The following is a 17,270-nucleotide window of genomic DNA, read 5'->3' as shown; positions in this document are numbered from 1 at the left end:
AAACAAAAGTTTGATCTGAAAATTTGACTTACTTGAATAGTTGAATGAAGATGACGATGTCGATTGTCGACGACGATGATGAATAGAAGTTGAAGGAAGGTAAAAGAAGAAATAAAACTGCTCACGTAATTTTGTGTTATTAGGTTAGAGTTGATTAATTGTTTTGGGAGAATATTAATGGGCCACTAAACATTATATCCACTAAATATATTTTTTTTTTTCTTTTTTTTGTGACTTGTATAAGCAGCAATACAAAAACTAATAGTATATGTATTATTAAAAAAAAAAAAATTCAAACTAATGAGGAGTCAATTGACCCCATACCTTTCTATGTGGATCCGCCTATGATTCCATCCTTTTCCGTTACGTTCACTTAGTTCCAGCGCCTTCTCTACACATCCTTTTCCCGTAAGAGAAACAAGAGCACCTATGTAACTTTCAAGTCTTTAGTTAGAATTAAATAACTTGAAAGAGAGAGAGAGAGAGAGCTGGGAATTATATTCACAAATTGGGTGGGGGATAAGAAGGCAGAAACAACCTTTCGCGAGCAAGGATTCGGTCGACAAAATCAGCTGTGCGAAAAACAGTAACACTGGCGACCTCTCCACATGAAGATAAATGTTCACACAACCCGATCTTCAAATCAATATTACGCACCGAAGAAGGTAAATCATCTACCTTAACAATTAGCCTAATAAACAAGGAGAGAATATTATTATTATTATAAATAGCATTGCAAGATACTAAAAGCATTGCAGGAGATGATATAAATCAACTTACGAGCGTACATCTCGATCGAAGAGGTGGTTGTTTGATCCGGCAGGTTCATTCTGCTGGGGTAGTAGGGTACAGGCTTAACTACTAGAGTCCATCCTCCCAGGTCACTTCCACTAAGTTTCAATGCCTTGTCTCTCGCACCTTCTCCCCAAAAACTAATGAAGAGAGGACTCTTGAGGATACCTTTATCAAAGTCTCTGGGAACAGCGATACGCGCGATCTTTCCGCATGAAGCGAATTGCTTTCTCAACGCGAGCATGAGAGGATACTGATGAACCCTAGTGTCATATTATTAGCTCATATATATCATAGTTTATAAATGTAGATTAGGATGGTTAAGTCTCCTTTAGATTATCCTTCTAGTATACTAATTGTACAATATATATACTCTTGTATCATAATATGATTCATTAATGAGAAAATATCTTTTTACCAAAGTTAACATGGTATCAGAGCAAAATTAATTTCTCATTCTTTTTTCCACATAACAAACTTTTTCAAACACCATTGATGACGATTCTGAGCTTCGTCTTCGTTCTCATCTTTGATTCGAGCTGATTCTTTCTCGATTGAGCTGATTCTTTCTCGATTGAGCTTTGTTTCTCTCTTTGTTTTATCTTGAATTGATCTTCTTGAACTCCGATTTGGTTTCCTTTGTTTTCTGATGAGTGCTTCAAATCTTCAGATCTTTTCATCTTTTGTTGCGAATCTTATTGCGATTGTGTTGATTCTGTGCTCTTCTTTGATTACCCGAGTCCTTTTGGGGTTAATCGCTTTTCTCTTGGTTGATTGAGCTTGGGTTGTTGCTTCTTATCGCACAATCTTGTTTCAAATTTGAATCATGACTCCTTCATTTACAAATTCAGTGCCGACGAATCTGACGGATCAGTATGAGAATCTGTTTTTCTTGCACAGCTCAGATCATGCAGGGATGAGCATCGTATCCGATCATCTAACGTCTGGAGCTGATTTCTACTCTTGGCAAAAGTCATTTCGAGTAGCTCTTAATGTTAGGAATAAACTTGGTTTCGTAGATGGAACGATCAAGAAACCACCTGACGATCATCGTGATTTTGGTTCTTGGTCTCGTTGCAATGACATTGTATCTACTTGGATCATTAACTCTGACGATAAAAAAATTGGAGCAAGTTTGTTGTTCGTATCTACCGCAGAGGGTATTTGGAAGAATCTAATTTCTCGATTCAAGCAAGATGATGCTCCGAGAGTTTTTGAGATAGAGCAGAAGTTAAGTTCCATTCAACAAGGATCGTTGGATGTTACTTCTTACTATACTCTCTTGGTTACCTTATGGGAAGAGTACAAAAACTATGTGGAGTTGCCAGTTTGTACTTGTGGAAAATGTGAGTGCAATGCAGCTTCTTTGTGGGAAAAGCTTCAGGAACGAAGTCAAGCTTCAGTTTGTACTTGATGGGACTAAATGCATCATATGAGTCTACTCGGCGACATATCCTGATGTTGAAGCCAATTCCAAGTATTGAAGAAGCTTTTAATATGGTCACTTCGGATGAAAGGCAAAAGGCCATCACACCTACATGCAATAGTATGATTTTTCAAGCTACTGCTCCCATTGAGGTTCCTCTCTCAGTTCCATCTCAGGTTTCAGCTCCTCAACAGATGTCATATACTGGATCCTATGATAATACAACATTTGCGGTTCAGAATCAAAATCATTATCGACCAAGAGGCCCACGACCTGTTTGTACTCATTGTGGCCAAACTGGGCATGTTATTCAGAAATGTTTTAAGCTGCATGGAGGTCAAGGAGGTAAAAAACCAACTATGCTGTCTACATAACCCAGAGGACACACATCTGTTAATCCTCGTCCTGTGACGCATGCTGTGGCAAATGTCATGATCGAGACAACTCCCATGCCATCTACGAATGTTGCGGTTAATCTTGATGTCAGCATGATGAGTAGTGATTAGATTACTTCTTTGATTCAGCAACTTAGTGCTCAAGTTAAGCTTTCAGAGACTCCAGCTTCATCTTCACAGGCTTCGTCTATTACAGAGCATGGTGCCATGGCAATTCAATCATCTTCTGGTATCAATTCTTTTCCAACTGTTTTCCTTCTACTTCACTAAGATTTGAAAATAATCGATTTACCTTTCAACATCAATGTCTTTCTTTTTTGTCTAAAACCATTCCTCATGGTAGTTGGATTATTGACACTGGTGCCACTAGTCATGTGTGCTCTGATTTTTTGAACTTTTTTTAATGACACAGTGACAGTTTCTGGAGTTATAGTCTCTTTACCGAATGAAGCTAGAGTGGATATCACACAATGTGGCTGTAATGACCCTCACCAAGAGTAGAAATTTTAAACAAAAAGGTCGAGGAAATGGGACGGAAAAGACCTAAGAAAGAAGAAGAAGGGAAATAAAGGTGAATGGCCCAAGGAAGTCCGGAGAAATATTTGTGAGTCGAAGAATGGCCGAGCCAAGACCGAAGTACCGGACGCACGGTCGAGACCCTAAATATTTACCAAGATAGGTGGTCAAGAAAACTGGTCGAGAAGACTTATCGAGAGAGTCGAGAAAACTCGTCGAGGAAATCCGCCGAGTACTCGAGAAAATTGTCGAGACTCGAGGGAGTTGCCGAGTACTCGAGAAAATTGTCGAGACTCGAGGGAGATGCCGAGTACCCGAGAAAATTGTCGAGAGCTCGAGGGAATCTGCCGATGACTCGAGAAAGTGTCGAGATATCCAAGACGTATAGTCGAAGTTGCCCGAGACGTATCGCTGAGGCGTACGGTCCGAATTGCCCGAGAGACTGCCGAACGTACCGAGCAGAACGTCCGAACGGTCGAGAAAATAATCTGACTAAGTCGAGAATTGCCGGAGAGAAGGTCGAAGATACCGGACGAAGGAATCAATATTTTTGGGAAATTATTATTTCCTTAGAAATATTGACCAATAAAAATTGAGGAAAGTGGAGAATTAAAATAATCAAGAAAGAATTAGTGGGGGAATTAAAAATTTAAGGTGATTAAGAGGAGATAGTGGGGAATTAGCTTAATCAAGGAGATTAAGGGGAGATGGCGAAATCCTATTGGCTAAAAGCTAATCCTAAAGCACCATTAAGCAACATGCACTAATAAGGAGGGATTACATGCACTAATGGAAGGAAGAAAATGGATTAAGTGGTGAGCTACTATTGGTGGAGGAGCTACATGCTCGACATGCAAGGGGTGAGGACGCCATTTGTCAAAACGCACTAAGGGAAGAAGGTTCCAAAGTATGCCTATAAATATGAGGTGATCGACCTCATTTGGGGATTACTCTCCCAAATTCTCTCAAAACACTAAAGCTTTTCCGAGAGAAAGAAAGAGACAAAGAAGAGAGAGTGGTCGAGTAAGATTGAGAGAAGGACCAAGAGTAATTAAGAGGGGAACCGAAGGAGAAACGCTTGTCTCACAAAGCGGAGTTTCGGTTAGCGGTCGAAGAAAGATCGAGTGCGGGACGCCTTTGCGATCGAGAAGATCATCGAGGAAAGAACGGGTTGCGATCGACGGAGCGAGAAGCTGTTGACGCGAAGAAGGAACGGATTGTCTGATCGAGTGGTGCTGTGAAGTCCGAGTATCATTGACGGTTGCGTAAGAGGTGAGTCTGAGGTAGTGCATGTAGAGTAGTACATGTAGTTGCGGTTGATTGGGTTGCATGCGAACATGATAGGATTCATGCTAGAATCATCATGCAAAAATTGAACTAGTTGCATGCTAAATAATTGGGACTCACTCAATAATTGGTATAAGGGAAACTTTGGTACATTTTAAGTATAATCGGACTACTTAAAATTTGGTTTAAAGATTGCATGCATGATCGAACCTAGAGGATTTTGTAAGTATTATTTCTTACTTAAAATCGGTTTCATGCATGACTAAAGGAGTGAAGTATCTTGCATTTTTATTGCATAATATTGAGTGAGGATACTTGCATGCTTAATTGGATTAAGAGGATTTAAGGGAGTTAAATCAATTGGCTTTGCATGCATAATTGGGGCGTAGGATTTAAATAGTTAAATCTTAATCGGTTGCATGCATATTAGGACTTGTTGCATTTTGATGCTTAAGTCGATTATATGGTTTGCATGCATATACAATAATCCTAAGTTGCTTGATTTATTTTCTTGCTTCTTGTGTAATTATTGCATGTTCCATTCTCGCTTGATTTCTTGCATGCGTGCTTGATTAATCATTGCTTGAATTGTTGCGATGTTTTGTTTTGGCTTAGTCTCTTGAATTTGTTTCTTGAGTCTTAGCTAGAGTAGTGTGTCGATAATTCTGGTTCCATAAGCGTTTGTCACGCGTGAGTTCCCGACGACCACTCACGCAGGGACACTATTACGGCTGGCTAGCTACCAGCGTAACCGCTACATGACGATGTAGCTAAGATAGTGGGCTCATTGCTGGTGACCTTTGTGGTCTCGGCATGAGGGGGATGGCATGGAACGGAACAGATTATCGAAGGGCCCTAGGAGTAAAGAGTCTAGAGTAATCAAGTGTCCCTTGTTTATGTCTAGTCATCTTTACATGTTGCATGTTGCATGTTGTTAAAGAGTCCAGGGTATTTCAAGCGATCCTTGTTGTACTCTAGACGTCTTGTTTGGTTGTTTGGTCAAGGAGTTTAGGGTAGTTCAAGAGTTCCTTGTTTATCCTAGTTGTCCTTGCGAGTCGTGTAGAGGATTTAGAGCGTCGAGTCGAGTCGCGTTGATCTAACCTCTCTTGCATGTTGATTGTTTGATTTGCTTCCGCTAAGCTTTCGTTCCGTTGCTTTGATGTTGTTTGCTAGTTGTTGTGGCTTGCTAGCTTTCTGGGATTGCTGGGGTAGTCGGTTTGGGGGAGTAGTATCCTGTTTAGGATAGAAGGGGTACCCAGACTCACTGAGTAATCTTAGATTACTCATGTCTCATTTGTTGTGGTTTTGCAGGGAAACCTAAGTGAGTCTAGAGCCGGAGCAAACGTTAGGGTACCGGATAGGGTTTTCTTGTGTTTCTTGTAAAACCCTATATTTTCTTAAAAGGATAAGTGTAAAGTTTTCCGACTATCTTTATATATATTGCTTTAATGATTTATTTTCGATGAAGTATCTTATTAAAGTGATATATATACGGTTTTCAGGAAAGCATGGCAAGTTGCAACTGATACTCGGCCTAGTCCGGGCTAACACAACGCACCAGGCTGCGAGGGTTGCAAAGCCTAAGTAACCTCGGCTGCGGGTGGGACTGTGCTAGGGAGGACCGGTCGGGAAGTCTGCAGCTTCCGTCCTCGACCGGATCACCTTGGTGCAATTCCGCAAGTGGCATCCCGTGGCTGTCCGATGACCTTAGTGGTCATAGTACGGTTCGGGGGCGTTACAGTGGCACTGTTCATTTATCACATTCACTCATATTACATGATGTTTTGCATGTTCCATCTTTCAAATTCAATCTCATTTCCATTAGTAGTCTCTTACAACATAACCGTGGCTCTGCTCATTTTTACCCTGATTCTTGCTATCTTCAGGAGTCTATTCAGGACTTGATGATTGATAAGGGTCTACTTCTTGACAACCTATACATCTTGCAACTTGAAGCATCTTCATCTGCATCTACCCACATCTCTTCAGCTACATCACTTCCGCATTTCTCTTGATCTTTGAAGGTCGATGGACATCTCTGGCATCAACGCCTTGGACATCCATCTTCTGACAAGTTAAAAGTTCTTTCTGGTACTTTGTCCTTCCCTATGTCTTCTTTAGTTGATCAGAGTCATTGTTCTGTTTGTCCTGTAGCTAAACAAAAACGTCTTCCTTTTGATTCAAAAAATCATTTGTCTTCTCACCCGTTTGATCTAGTCCACTTAGATATTTGGGGTCCCTTTTCAACAGAGTCTGTAGAAGGTTTCAAATATTTTTTAACGATAGTTGATGATTGTACCGAGCTGTTTGGGTTTAGCTACTAAGAAATAAAAGTGTAAGTTACTACTGTTTTTCTTGATTTCATCAAATATGTTCTTACACAATATAAATCGCATATTAAGGCTATCCAAACTGACAATGCTCCTGAACTAGCTTTTAATAACCTTGTTAAAGAACATGGCATGGTTCATCAGTTTTCTTGTGCTTACACTCCTCAACAGAACTCTGTTGTTAATCGCAAACATCAGCATTTACTTAATGTAGCAAGAGCCTTATTGTTTCATTCTAATGTGCCTGTAGTGTATTGGAGTGATTGCTTGCTTACTGCTGTATTTTTAATCAATAGGACTCCTTCTGCTTTACTAAAAAATGTAGCTCCTTTTGAATTGTTGAATCACAAACCACCTAATTATAATTTTCTAAAGTCTTTTGGTTGTTTGTGCTATGTCTCTACTTTACCAAAAGATCGAAACAAATTTAGTCCTCGGGCTGATCGTTGTGTGTTTTTAGGATACTCTTTTGGTTACAAAGTATATAAGGTTTTACACCTAGATAGTAATGTCATTTCTATTTCATGCAACATCGTCTTTCATGAGAATATTTTTCCTTTTCATTTAGAACATGCTCCTATGCATTCGGCTGATATGTTTGATAATGTCATCTTGCCTTCATCACTTCCTCCTAACATAGATAATTATCATCATCCTATGCATTCTCCATTATCATCATCCTATGCATTCTCCATTATCATCATCATCCACTTTGTCATCACATCAACCACCATCACCCATATCCACTTCTGGTGATCATCATTTGGTTTATGAGACTGTGCCTGCAGAAACGACTATTGTTTCATCATCAAAGGTCAGACCAAAGCGAACATCTAAGGTACCAGGTTATCTTTCTGACTATCATTGTTCTCTTACTCAAATTTCTCCATTTCTTTTACCCATCAAAACAACCACTCCATATCCTATTTCTTCCTATCTTACTTACAAAAATTTCAAACCTCTCTATCAAGAATATATTCTCTTTGTTTGCATCGAAACAGAACCAAAAAATTTCAACAGGCCATTGCTTCTGTATATTGGACAGAAGCCATGAATGTGGAAATGAATTCTATGAAGGCTGCTGGCACGTTTGATGTTGTCTCATTGCCACCATGTAAAAATGTGGTGGGTTGTAAATGGGTATATACCATCAAGTACTATGTTGATGGTTCCATAGAGCGATATAAAGCTCGTTTAGTTGCAAAGGGTTTCACACAACAGGAGGGTGTAGATTACTTCAATACTTTTTCTTCGGTTGCACGTTTGGCAAGTGTGAAGCTTCTTTTGGATTTGGCAGCTAAGAAGGGTTGGAGTTTAACTCAAATGGATGTCACTACTGCTTTTTTGCATAGTGACTTGGATGAGGAAATATATATGAGTTTACCTCAAGGATACACACCACCTCCTGATACTTCTCTTCCTCCTAATGCAGTGTGTAAGCTCAACAAGACTATATATGGCTTGAAACAAGTTTCAAGACAATGGTACAAATGCTTTTCAAAGGCACTCCTTGCTGATGGTTTCATTCAGTGTGATGCTGAGAACACGATGTTTGTCAAGGAACAAGGTACGTCTTACACTGCCTTATTGGCTTACGTTGATGACATTCTTATTGCCAGCAACAATGACATGGCGGTTGCTGCAGTCAAAGCTACTTTAGCTAACCAATTTAAGATCAAGGATCTTGGTCCTGCAAAATTTTTTATGGGATTGGAGATAGCCAGGAATTCGACGGGTATATCAGTATGCCAGAGGAAGTACTGTTTAGACTTGTTGGCTGATGCAGGTTTGTTAGGCTGTAAACCAAAGTCTGTTCCGATGGATCCTAAGGAGAAACTAACTAAAGACACTGGTGTTCTTTTATCGGATTGGCGACTATACAGAGAGTTAATTGGCAGGTTACTCTACTTGTGCATTACATGTCCTGACATCACGTTTGCGGTTCATCGGCTGAGTCAATTTCTCTCATGCCCTACTGATGTCCATTTTCAAGCTGCTCGCAACGTCCTCAAATATCTAGAAAATAGTCATGGTCAAGGTCTCTTATATTCGGCTACTTCAGAAGCTTGCCTATATGGCTTTGTTGATGCTGACTAGGGTACTTGCAAAGACTCTCAAAGATCGGTTTCTGGTATGTGTATCTTTCTCGGTACTTCTTTGATATCCTGAAAATCAAAGAAACAGGACGTCGTGAGCTCTAGTAATACGGAAGCAGAGTACAGAAGCATGGCGCAGACTACCAAGGATTTACTCTGGTTTCAACAGATGCTTCATGATCTGCATATCACACATGTGTTGCAAGCTAAGCTGTTTTGTGACAACAAATCCGCTTTACACATCGCGAGCAATGATGTTTTTCACGAGCGAACCAAGCACGTCGAGATAGATTGTCACACTACTCATGATCAGGTCAAGAAAGTTTTTGTCAAACTTTTTCATCTCAGTTCTGAAAACCAGCTTGCTGACATTCTTACGAAGCCTTTTCAACCTGGACCATTTCATCATCTCCTCCGGCGCATGTCGATTTCAAGCCTTTATTCCTCCACAGAAGTATCGGCTTGAGGGGGGTCTATTAGCTCATATATATCATAGTTTATAAATGTATATTAGGATGGTTAAGTCTCCTTTAGCTTATCCTTCTAGTATACTAATTTTACAGTATATATACTCTTGTATCACAATATGATTCATTAATGAGAAAATATCTTTTCACCAAAGTTAACACATATCCCTCTACGGAAATCATGCTAGTCCTACAATACACAATTCGATTGCAGGAGATAATATTATTATTATCTCATAGTTCCCACTTCCCAAAAAAAAAAGGATAAAGAGAATGAATTTTACTGTTTTTCACCCTTCAATTCCAGCAATTTCTGACCCTAAAAGAAAATAAAAAATTCTAATCAGACATTCTCTCTAGACTTAAATCATCTAATAGGGAGAGAATCAGAAGAGCTTAAGCAAATAGAGAATCATCTAAGTTTTTGAGGCAAAAATCGAAACTCCATTGGCTACAGGTGGGTGACAGAAATAATAAAACGTTTCACAGAGCGGCTAAAGCTCGAAAAGCGATGAATAGCATCAAGGAGGTCCATTATCTGGATGGTCGAGTTACCATTCCGCTGTAACCCTGTTGATCAGAAATTACTCACTCGTGTGGTCTCTGGTGATGAAATAAAACAGGCCCTCTTCTCAATGCCGAGTGATAAGTCCCTGGGACCTGATGGGTTCACCTCATAATTTTTTTAAGCCACATGGGATATCTTGGGACGAGAGTTCGTGCTGGCTGCTCAATCTTTCTTTGCAAGGGGTTTCTTGCCTAAAGGAGTCAATGCTACCATCCTTGCTCTTATCCCTAAGACGACTTCTGCAAAGGAAATGAAGGGCTATCGCCCTATTTCTTGCTGTAATGTGCTCTACAAGGTAATCTCGAAGATCATTGCTAATCGTCTTAAGCGGCTCTTACCAAAGTTCATCTCTAGCAACCAATCTGCTTTTGTTCAAGACCACCTTCTCATTGAGAATGTCTTGCTTGCCACGGAACTAATCAAAAATTACCACAAGCCATCTATTTCTAGTCGATGTGCCATTAAGATTGATATCTCCAAGGCTTTTGACTCGGTTCAATGGTCCTTCCTGTCCAAGATTTTTTCTGCTATGCATTTCCCGTCTCAGTTCATTCACTGGATCATGTTATGTGTGTCTACGGCTTCTTTCTCAGTTCAGGTTAATGGTGAACTTGCGGGGTTTTTTCGTAGCTCCCGGGGTCTTTGTCAAGGGTGTCCTTTATCCCCCTACTTATTCGTTATGTGTATGGATGTCTTATCTAAACTGTTGGACCAGGCTGCAGGAGATCGTTTGTTTGGTTATCATCTGCGGTGTCAGAATATGGGACTCACTCACTTAAGCTTTGCAGATGATATTATGGTTTTATCTGATGGTAAACTCCGATCTATTGAGGGCATTATAGCGGTTTTTGATCAGTTTGCAAAGATTTCAGGGCTCACGATAAGTTTGGCGAAGTCTACTATCTACTTGGCTGGAGAGGTCTCTAATCCCCCTGACATGCAACTACCCTTTGCGGTTGGTAGCTTACCAGTTTGTTATCTTGGTCTTCCTCTTGTTACTAGGAGGCTTACTGAGGCGGATTGTTCTCCATTATTAGAGCAGATTCGAAAACGCATTGGCTCATGGACTGCTCGTTATTTCACTTATGCAGTTCGGTTTAATTTGATCTCCTTTGTGTTATGGAGTGTTTGTAGTTTCTGGATGGGGGCATTTCGCTTACCACGTGCATGCATAACTGAGATTGAATCACTTTGTTCTGCTTTTCTCTGGTCGGGGACAGAGATGAATGCGAGAAAGGCTAAGGTATCTTGGGAGGTTGTTTGTCGGCCTAAAGCAGAGGGTGGTCTTGGGTTACGCTCCATGAAAGAAGCAAATCTAGTGAGTTGTTTGAGGTTGATCTGGCGTCTAGTGTCTCATGGTAATTCTTTGTGGGTGAAATGGTCTTCAGTAAATCTCCTAAGGCAAGCTTCGTTCTGGGCGGTTAAAAGTACCCCAACTTTGGTCTCTTGGATATGGCGAAAACTCCTAAAGTAGAGGGAGCTAGCCAAAACGTTATGCAAAGTAGAGGTTGGGAATGGGGAGCATACCTCTTTCTGGTTTGACAATTGGTCAGACTTGGGTCCGCTTTTTGACATCGTTGGTGACAGAGGAGTTATAGATTTGGGGATCAGCCGTCAAAGTTCATCATCAGATGCTTGGACTAACCGTCAACGACGACAGCATAGGTCGGACCAACTAACACTGCTGGAGAATGCCCTGCATTCAAAACCTGATCAATTATTGTGGTGCGGGAAAAATGATGTTTTCAAACAGAGGTTCTCTACCAGAGACACTTGGAACCATATACGCACGACATCCATTACGGTTTCCTGGCACCGCGGAATTTGGTTCACTCATGATACCCCAAAGTACTCTTTTTGTACCTGGTTGGCGGTCCTCGATCGTCTCTCGACGGGTTTACGTATGGTGACTTGGAATGGTTGGCTCGCGGGAACTTGTATTTTATGCCATTCATATATGGAGAGTCGAGATCACCTATTTTTTAGCTGCTCTTTTGTCTCTGAGGTATGGTCGGCGCTGGCAAAGGGACTTTTAGGTGCAAGCTATACGACGGATTGGTCACCGGTGCGCTAGCATATATCTCAAACCCGCAGCTCCACAGGGTTTAGGGGTTTCTTATCCGGTATGTCTTCCAGGCGGTCATTTATGGAGTTTGGCGTGAGCGCAATGGGCGTCGTCACGGTGAAGTTTCACACACTTCTGTCAGCATTATAGACTGGATTGATAGGCAAGTTCGTGATCAGCTGCTCGCCATTGGTTTCTTGGGTGATCGGCGATATGACACGGCGTTTCAAAAGTGGTTACACTCCCGGCAAATGTGATTTAAATGTTTTTGTTTTTCATATAAAACTAGCTCATATGCTCTATAATCCGATGCAATAGTTGTAACAACGTTATTTTCTTTTGAATATAATTTAACAATATTTTCAAAAAATAAAAAATAAAAAAAATAGAGAGATCCATAAAGAGAAGAAGGTTACTTACTTTGATGGCGGAGTCGTCCATGGTTGATCTTGATATCACAAGAACGACTGCTAACAAGGATTTTTGTAGATCGTAGAGATTTAGGATTGATGAACAAGGTACAATTCGTTTTTTTTTCTTTAGGTACGTACGATTCGTATTTATCAATTTTCCTAATTATTTTTGGACATAACTAACCGCCTTGTTTACTAATAAGCCCATAACAAAATCATTCCTTGATTCTAACTTTCTAAGTGATATATACTTTTTTGATTTATTTTTGGAGCCGACCAAACCAAAATAATAATTATTGTTGTTGACAAGAAAAGGAAAAAAAAAACAGAGATAGGAAAGGCAGAGAAAAGGAAAACAAACTTCTCCACATGATCTGATACTCTTGAGTCTCTCACTTTCGTATTTGTTCGTTTCTAATTGTAAATACAATTTTATTTTATTTTATTCTCAAAAGTATCGGTTTAAAAAGGTTGATTAACAAAATAATGACGATTAAATAAGTTGTCTAGTATCCAGCTCCTTTTAAGAAACTTAGGCTAGGTGGAAGTAGCTACTAGCTAGTAAGGTGAAGAGCGTTAAACCATGATCGATTATTTGACAATACAATACAGTTTTTTTTTTTTTTTGTTAATTCAGAGAGTAAATCCCCAGACCTATGGAGGGGTCTGAGATTAATCTTCTCACGAGTAGGGTCTCTCCGGTTATGCAAATGGGCTCATACCCATGTGGCCAAAGAGATAAAGCTGAGTAATTCTTGTGCTTAGGGAGAATTGATCTCTGGCCTAAACCAACAGGGCAACTCTTCCACTAAGACTAGAACCACTAGCCCACCACCTCATGGTTAATACAATACAGCTTTGTTTGCCTTTAGTGTATAATATTATTTGAGTTTTAGAGATCATCAAGAACACATGTAACAGAGATTAGAAATATGATTGAGCCTTGAATACATCTTTAGAATTTGCATTTTAGTGATCTTTAGTTAAATTTGTACACTTGTAGTTAAAAAATAAAAATAAAAAATACATTTTATATATCTTTTTGCGATGTTGTGTTTGCAGGAGGACAACATTGTTTGCGTAAAAAATAACATTCATCGACGATTCCCTTCACAAAATATATCAACTTGAAAATATAAGTGAACATAGCCGAGGTTATATATAGTGCTGTAGTCTTGACCACTAAAGCTTTCGGTAATGATATACAGTATATTTTTTATTCTAGACTGTTCATGACAATTTGTAGATCTTTTAAGGTTAAATACTTGGTCTTGAAATCATCATAGGCGAAAACATCCAACTCATGAATAGGTGATCAAATTACATATTGGACAAAATACAAACGGTAAGAAACAAATAAGAATAATTTAGCCAATGCATGTTGTTCGTTGAATAACCGGTTACTAAACAAAAGCAAATCACTGTTAAGACATTTATCTATATACATGCTTATTAAACTGAATATCAAGCGTAGAGGAACTCTATAGTAAAATATGTATACATGTTCTTAAAAGACTTAATAGTGTTTTTGATGACCAATCTTAGTATCAAACAGCTTAAGTTTCAGCAGATTTTTACAGAGATAACAAAAAAGAGGAAGGAAGCTGCTCTCTTTCTTTCTTTCTTTCTTTCTTTCTTCAGACATCTCAGATTCGTCGTAGCGAAGCCAACCTCTTCTCAAGCTCATCCACATCACTTGATTCAGAGCTGCAAGTTACAGTAAAGGTTCGGTATATTTTTTCTTTCTACACTGTGATTTTGATTTGACCAAACTTATATATAATATGACATGAGCTCACTTGTTAGTAGCTGCAGTAGATGCAGGAGGAGCTGCGGTTTTTGTAGCGATCCGGCCTTTTGGAGCTGAAGATAACTGTTTAAAACAAATGAAAGAGAAGACAGATTTTAGTTTTTGACTTACTCAAGAATCCGAAAAGACTTTGCCTTAAGTGCAGAGAAACCTGACCTGAGATGCAACCCCAACACCAATCTCATCAAGAACTTGGTTAGTGAGATCTTCTGTTTCTTCTTCAGCCTCATCTTTGTCAAGTGTTTCATCGATTGCCTCTGACATCATCTCTATCTGCAAGTCCAACAACAAAGAAACCAATCAAAAGTTAAAGAAAGCCAAATCCTGCCTACTAATCTGTACCTGTTGCTCATTAGATTAAGTAAGCACTTAGGATTAAAGAGATGTAGTCGTTTACCGTCATGTCTAGCTGTGCCGACTGCTTCTGGAAATCCTTAATCACCTTGGCTTGTTTCGTTGGTGCCATTTGCTGAAAACATAAAGTAGGAATGAAGTTAACTGTTATGAATTACTAATGTAGTAATGTACCTAGTTCAAAAACTATTGTGGTTTGACTGGTTTCTATAGGTTCATCAGAATATCAATGAAATTAAGTACTTAGAATTGAAACAAACTAACACTTACCTTGTTCATTGCAACCATAGCCTTGGTAGCACCTTTCATGCCAGATGAAATCGAAGTGCTTGCATACAGAGCCTAAATGAAAGTAAAAAATGTAGCTTTATATTAACACTAGATTACTATAAATTGAACTATTAGTTTAGCTGGTGTTGAACAAACCTGTGTATGAGTGGTTACACCCCTAATTTGAGCACGGCTTCCCTGTAAGTTAGTAATCTGTTGCCTCAATCGAACAAGTTGACGAGCTAAAATCTTTGTGGCCGCCTATGAATAATCCAACAGTACCGAGAATTAACAATGAAGTTCTTAGATGAAACAGGAAGAGAGAAAAGAAAGGAATTGAAATGAATAACTTGCCTCGTTTCCAGTCTTAGCCGTTTTCTTGATTTCTGCAACTAGTCTCTTCTCCTAATTGTGGCTTAATGTTAGTGAAGGATATATATAACTCAGACAAGCTCACAGTTTAATTAAACTTACCTCTAGTTGAAGAGATGTAATCTCCCGTTCGATACCTGCGAAGGCATCCGATATCAAGTAAGTCACAACAGAATAAAAGCTTAGCTCTACTCTTATAATGCTTTTTGGTAAAATTAGACAGAAGTACAGGACAGATGTTAAGAAAGAGTTCATAAGATTAACAAGTTAACAACACAGTCCCAAAGGATCAAGAACAGATACCAATCACTAGTTCTTGCCAAATTCAACACTTTTGATGATGAGAATCGTGAAATCAAAATTTCTCTTTGATGATAAAAGGAACAAGAATGATTCAGCAAAACAAGCAAATGCATTAGAAATTCCCGAAAAAGCATCTCAGTGAAATGGCTAGTAAGAAAGGTTTCTTCAAACAGTAATATGTATGCGTCATTGGTCAATCTCAACCACAACTAGTAAGGTAAAGCATTCTTCACTCTCAACCAATCCGTTTACTAAAGTAGCAATAGATTGACACAGATCAAAAACACAATCTACTTAAATCAAAAAACCGAACTTTGTTAGATAGAGACTGGAACCTATACAACATCATACCTCGTGTAGCAACAGCCATCTCTCTCTTACTGGTACGAAGAGCATCTGCGGAATCACAAAATAAATTAAAAAATCACAACTTTTCAATACAATCAAAAAAGCAGGATTACAAAATTCCACAAGCTAACCTAAATCAGGATTTCCAATTTCGAGCTTTCCCGCACACTTAAAATTACACATCTAATTAAGAAATCTATCTACCCTTTTATGGATAACAAGAACCCACATAGCAAGATCCAATTTTGAACACAACAAAACACTCAAAGATCCAATTTTTATCCAGATTGAGTTTGTTCACCAACAGAAATCAATACCATTACTCGGAATTTAGTCGGAGATGAGGAAGAAAAAGAAAAACACAGAAAACTATATCTCTTGAGGAACAAAGTTATGAGCTTTCTTTGTTTACCTTTAGGAGTTGTCTTCTTCTTGAAGATGTTCATGGCGATTCCTATTCTTCCTCTCTTCTCAAATCGAAATAGTGTACAGTCAACGAAAAACCCTAAATCAGAGAAAAAGTGATCTGAGTGAAGATGATGAGAAAGAGGCAACAAAAGGTGTGTGCTTTTATTTTAGCTTCTCTCTCTCTATCTCTGTGAGTGTGAATGTGTGTGTGTGTATATGGAATGTGTCAGAGCGTGTATTTAATTAAAGAAACGGTACTTTGGAACTAGCCGTTACGGAGTCTCCAGATCCTCCTATTAATATTCCTTTTTTGTTTTTTATCCATTTTCTTATATTAATTGTTTTCGGATTGTAGTTTTTTTTATGTCTGTTGTTAGGCCATCCGCAATGGGGCATAAGAACATGTTGTCCAGTTCTTGATGTAGAACTGATCTAGGCTCAGTTTTAAGCTGACGTGGCAAGCTGTGATTGGATACAATTTTTTGCAAACAATTTTTTACAAATTAAAAGAGGATTTGATTTAAAATATGTATTAATTAAATAAAATGTTTGTTTGTTTTAATTAAGTAATATATTTTTTTTTTTAATCTTTAATGTTTTTTTTGTTTCATAAAAATTTGGTATTGTATTTTGAATTTTAGTACAAGTTTTATAAGTTTGCAATTTAAATGTTATTTTTACAGTTTTTATAAATGTAATATGTTTAAGAATATTATATTATTAAATCTTATGATCTTAAACATGTTCTCCCAATAATTAACTTTTTAACAAAAGATCTTAACTACTGATCTTAGATTATTTTCGTAATATTTTTACTCTAAGAACATCCTATAGTGTTCCCCCATTGCGGAATATGAACCGACAAAAACAATGGTTATTTATAGAAAAATTGCTAATTATGATATGCTAAACGAATTGAATAAATATGTTACACAAATTGTCGAGTGGAGTTTTTTTGGGAAAATTAGAAAAAAAGGATAACTAAAAAAAGTTTTATCCATATACACTTTTTTCAAAATAGTTATTTTTATCTAAAATACCCATACAAAT

General features: G+C 38.5%; 1 protein-coding gene across 1 annotated transcript; it reads right to left on the bottom strand.

The window, feature by feature from the left end:
* LOC104771624 (vacuolar protein sorting-associated protein 2 homolog 2) lies at window positions 13,840-16,439 on the bottom strand. Its single transcript, XM_010496184.2, has 10 exons — window positions 16,225-16,439; window positions 15,816-15,860; window positions 15,264-15,298; window positions 15,144-15,194; window positions 14,946-15,050; window positions 14,790-14,861; window positions 14,563-14,634; window positions 14,322-14,438; window positions 14,155-14,228; window positions 13,840-14,062 (listed from the first exon to the last, which is right to left on the bottom strand). Exons 1-10 carry the CDS (start codon window positions 16,256-16,258, stop codon window positions 14,002-14,004), a joined length of 666 nt encoding a protein of 221 aa, XP_010494486.1. The 5' UTR covers window positions 16,259-16,439; the 3' UTR covers window positions 13,840-14,001.

This window comes from Camelina sativa, chromosome 20, assembly GCF_000633955.1.
Source record: "Camelina sativa cultivar DH55 chromosome 20, Cs, whole genome shotgun sequence".
Taxonomy (NCBI): domain Eukaryota; kingdom Viridiplantae; phylum Streptophyta; class Magnoliopsida; order Brassicales; family Brassicaceae; genus Camelina; species Camelina sativa.
Note: the sequence above shows the minus strand (reverse complement) of the source record. Positions and strands in the feature narration are given on the sequence as shown.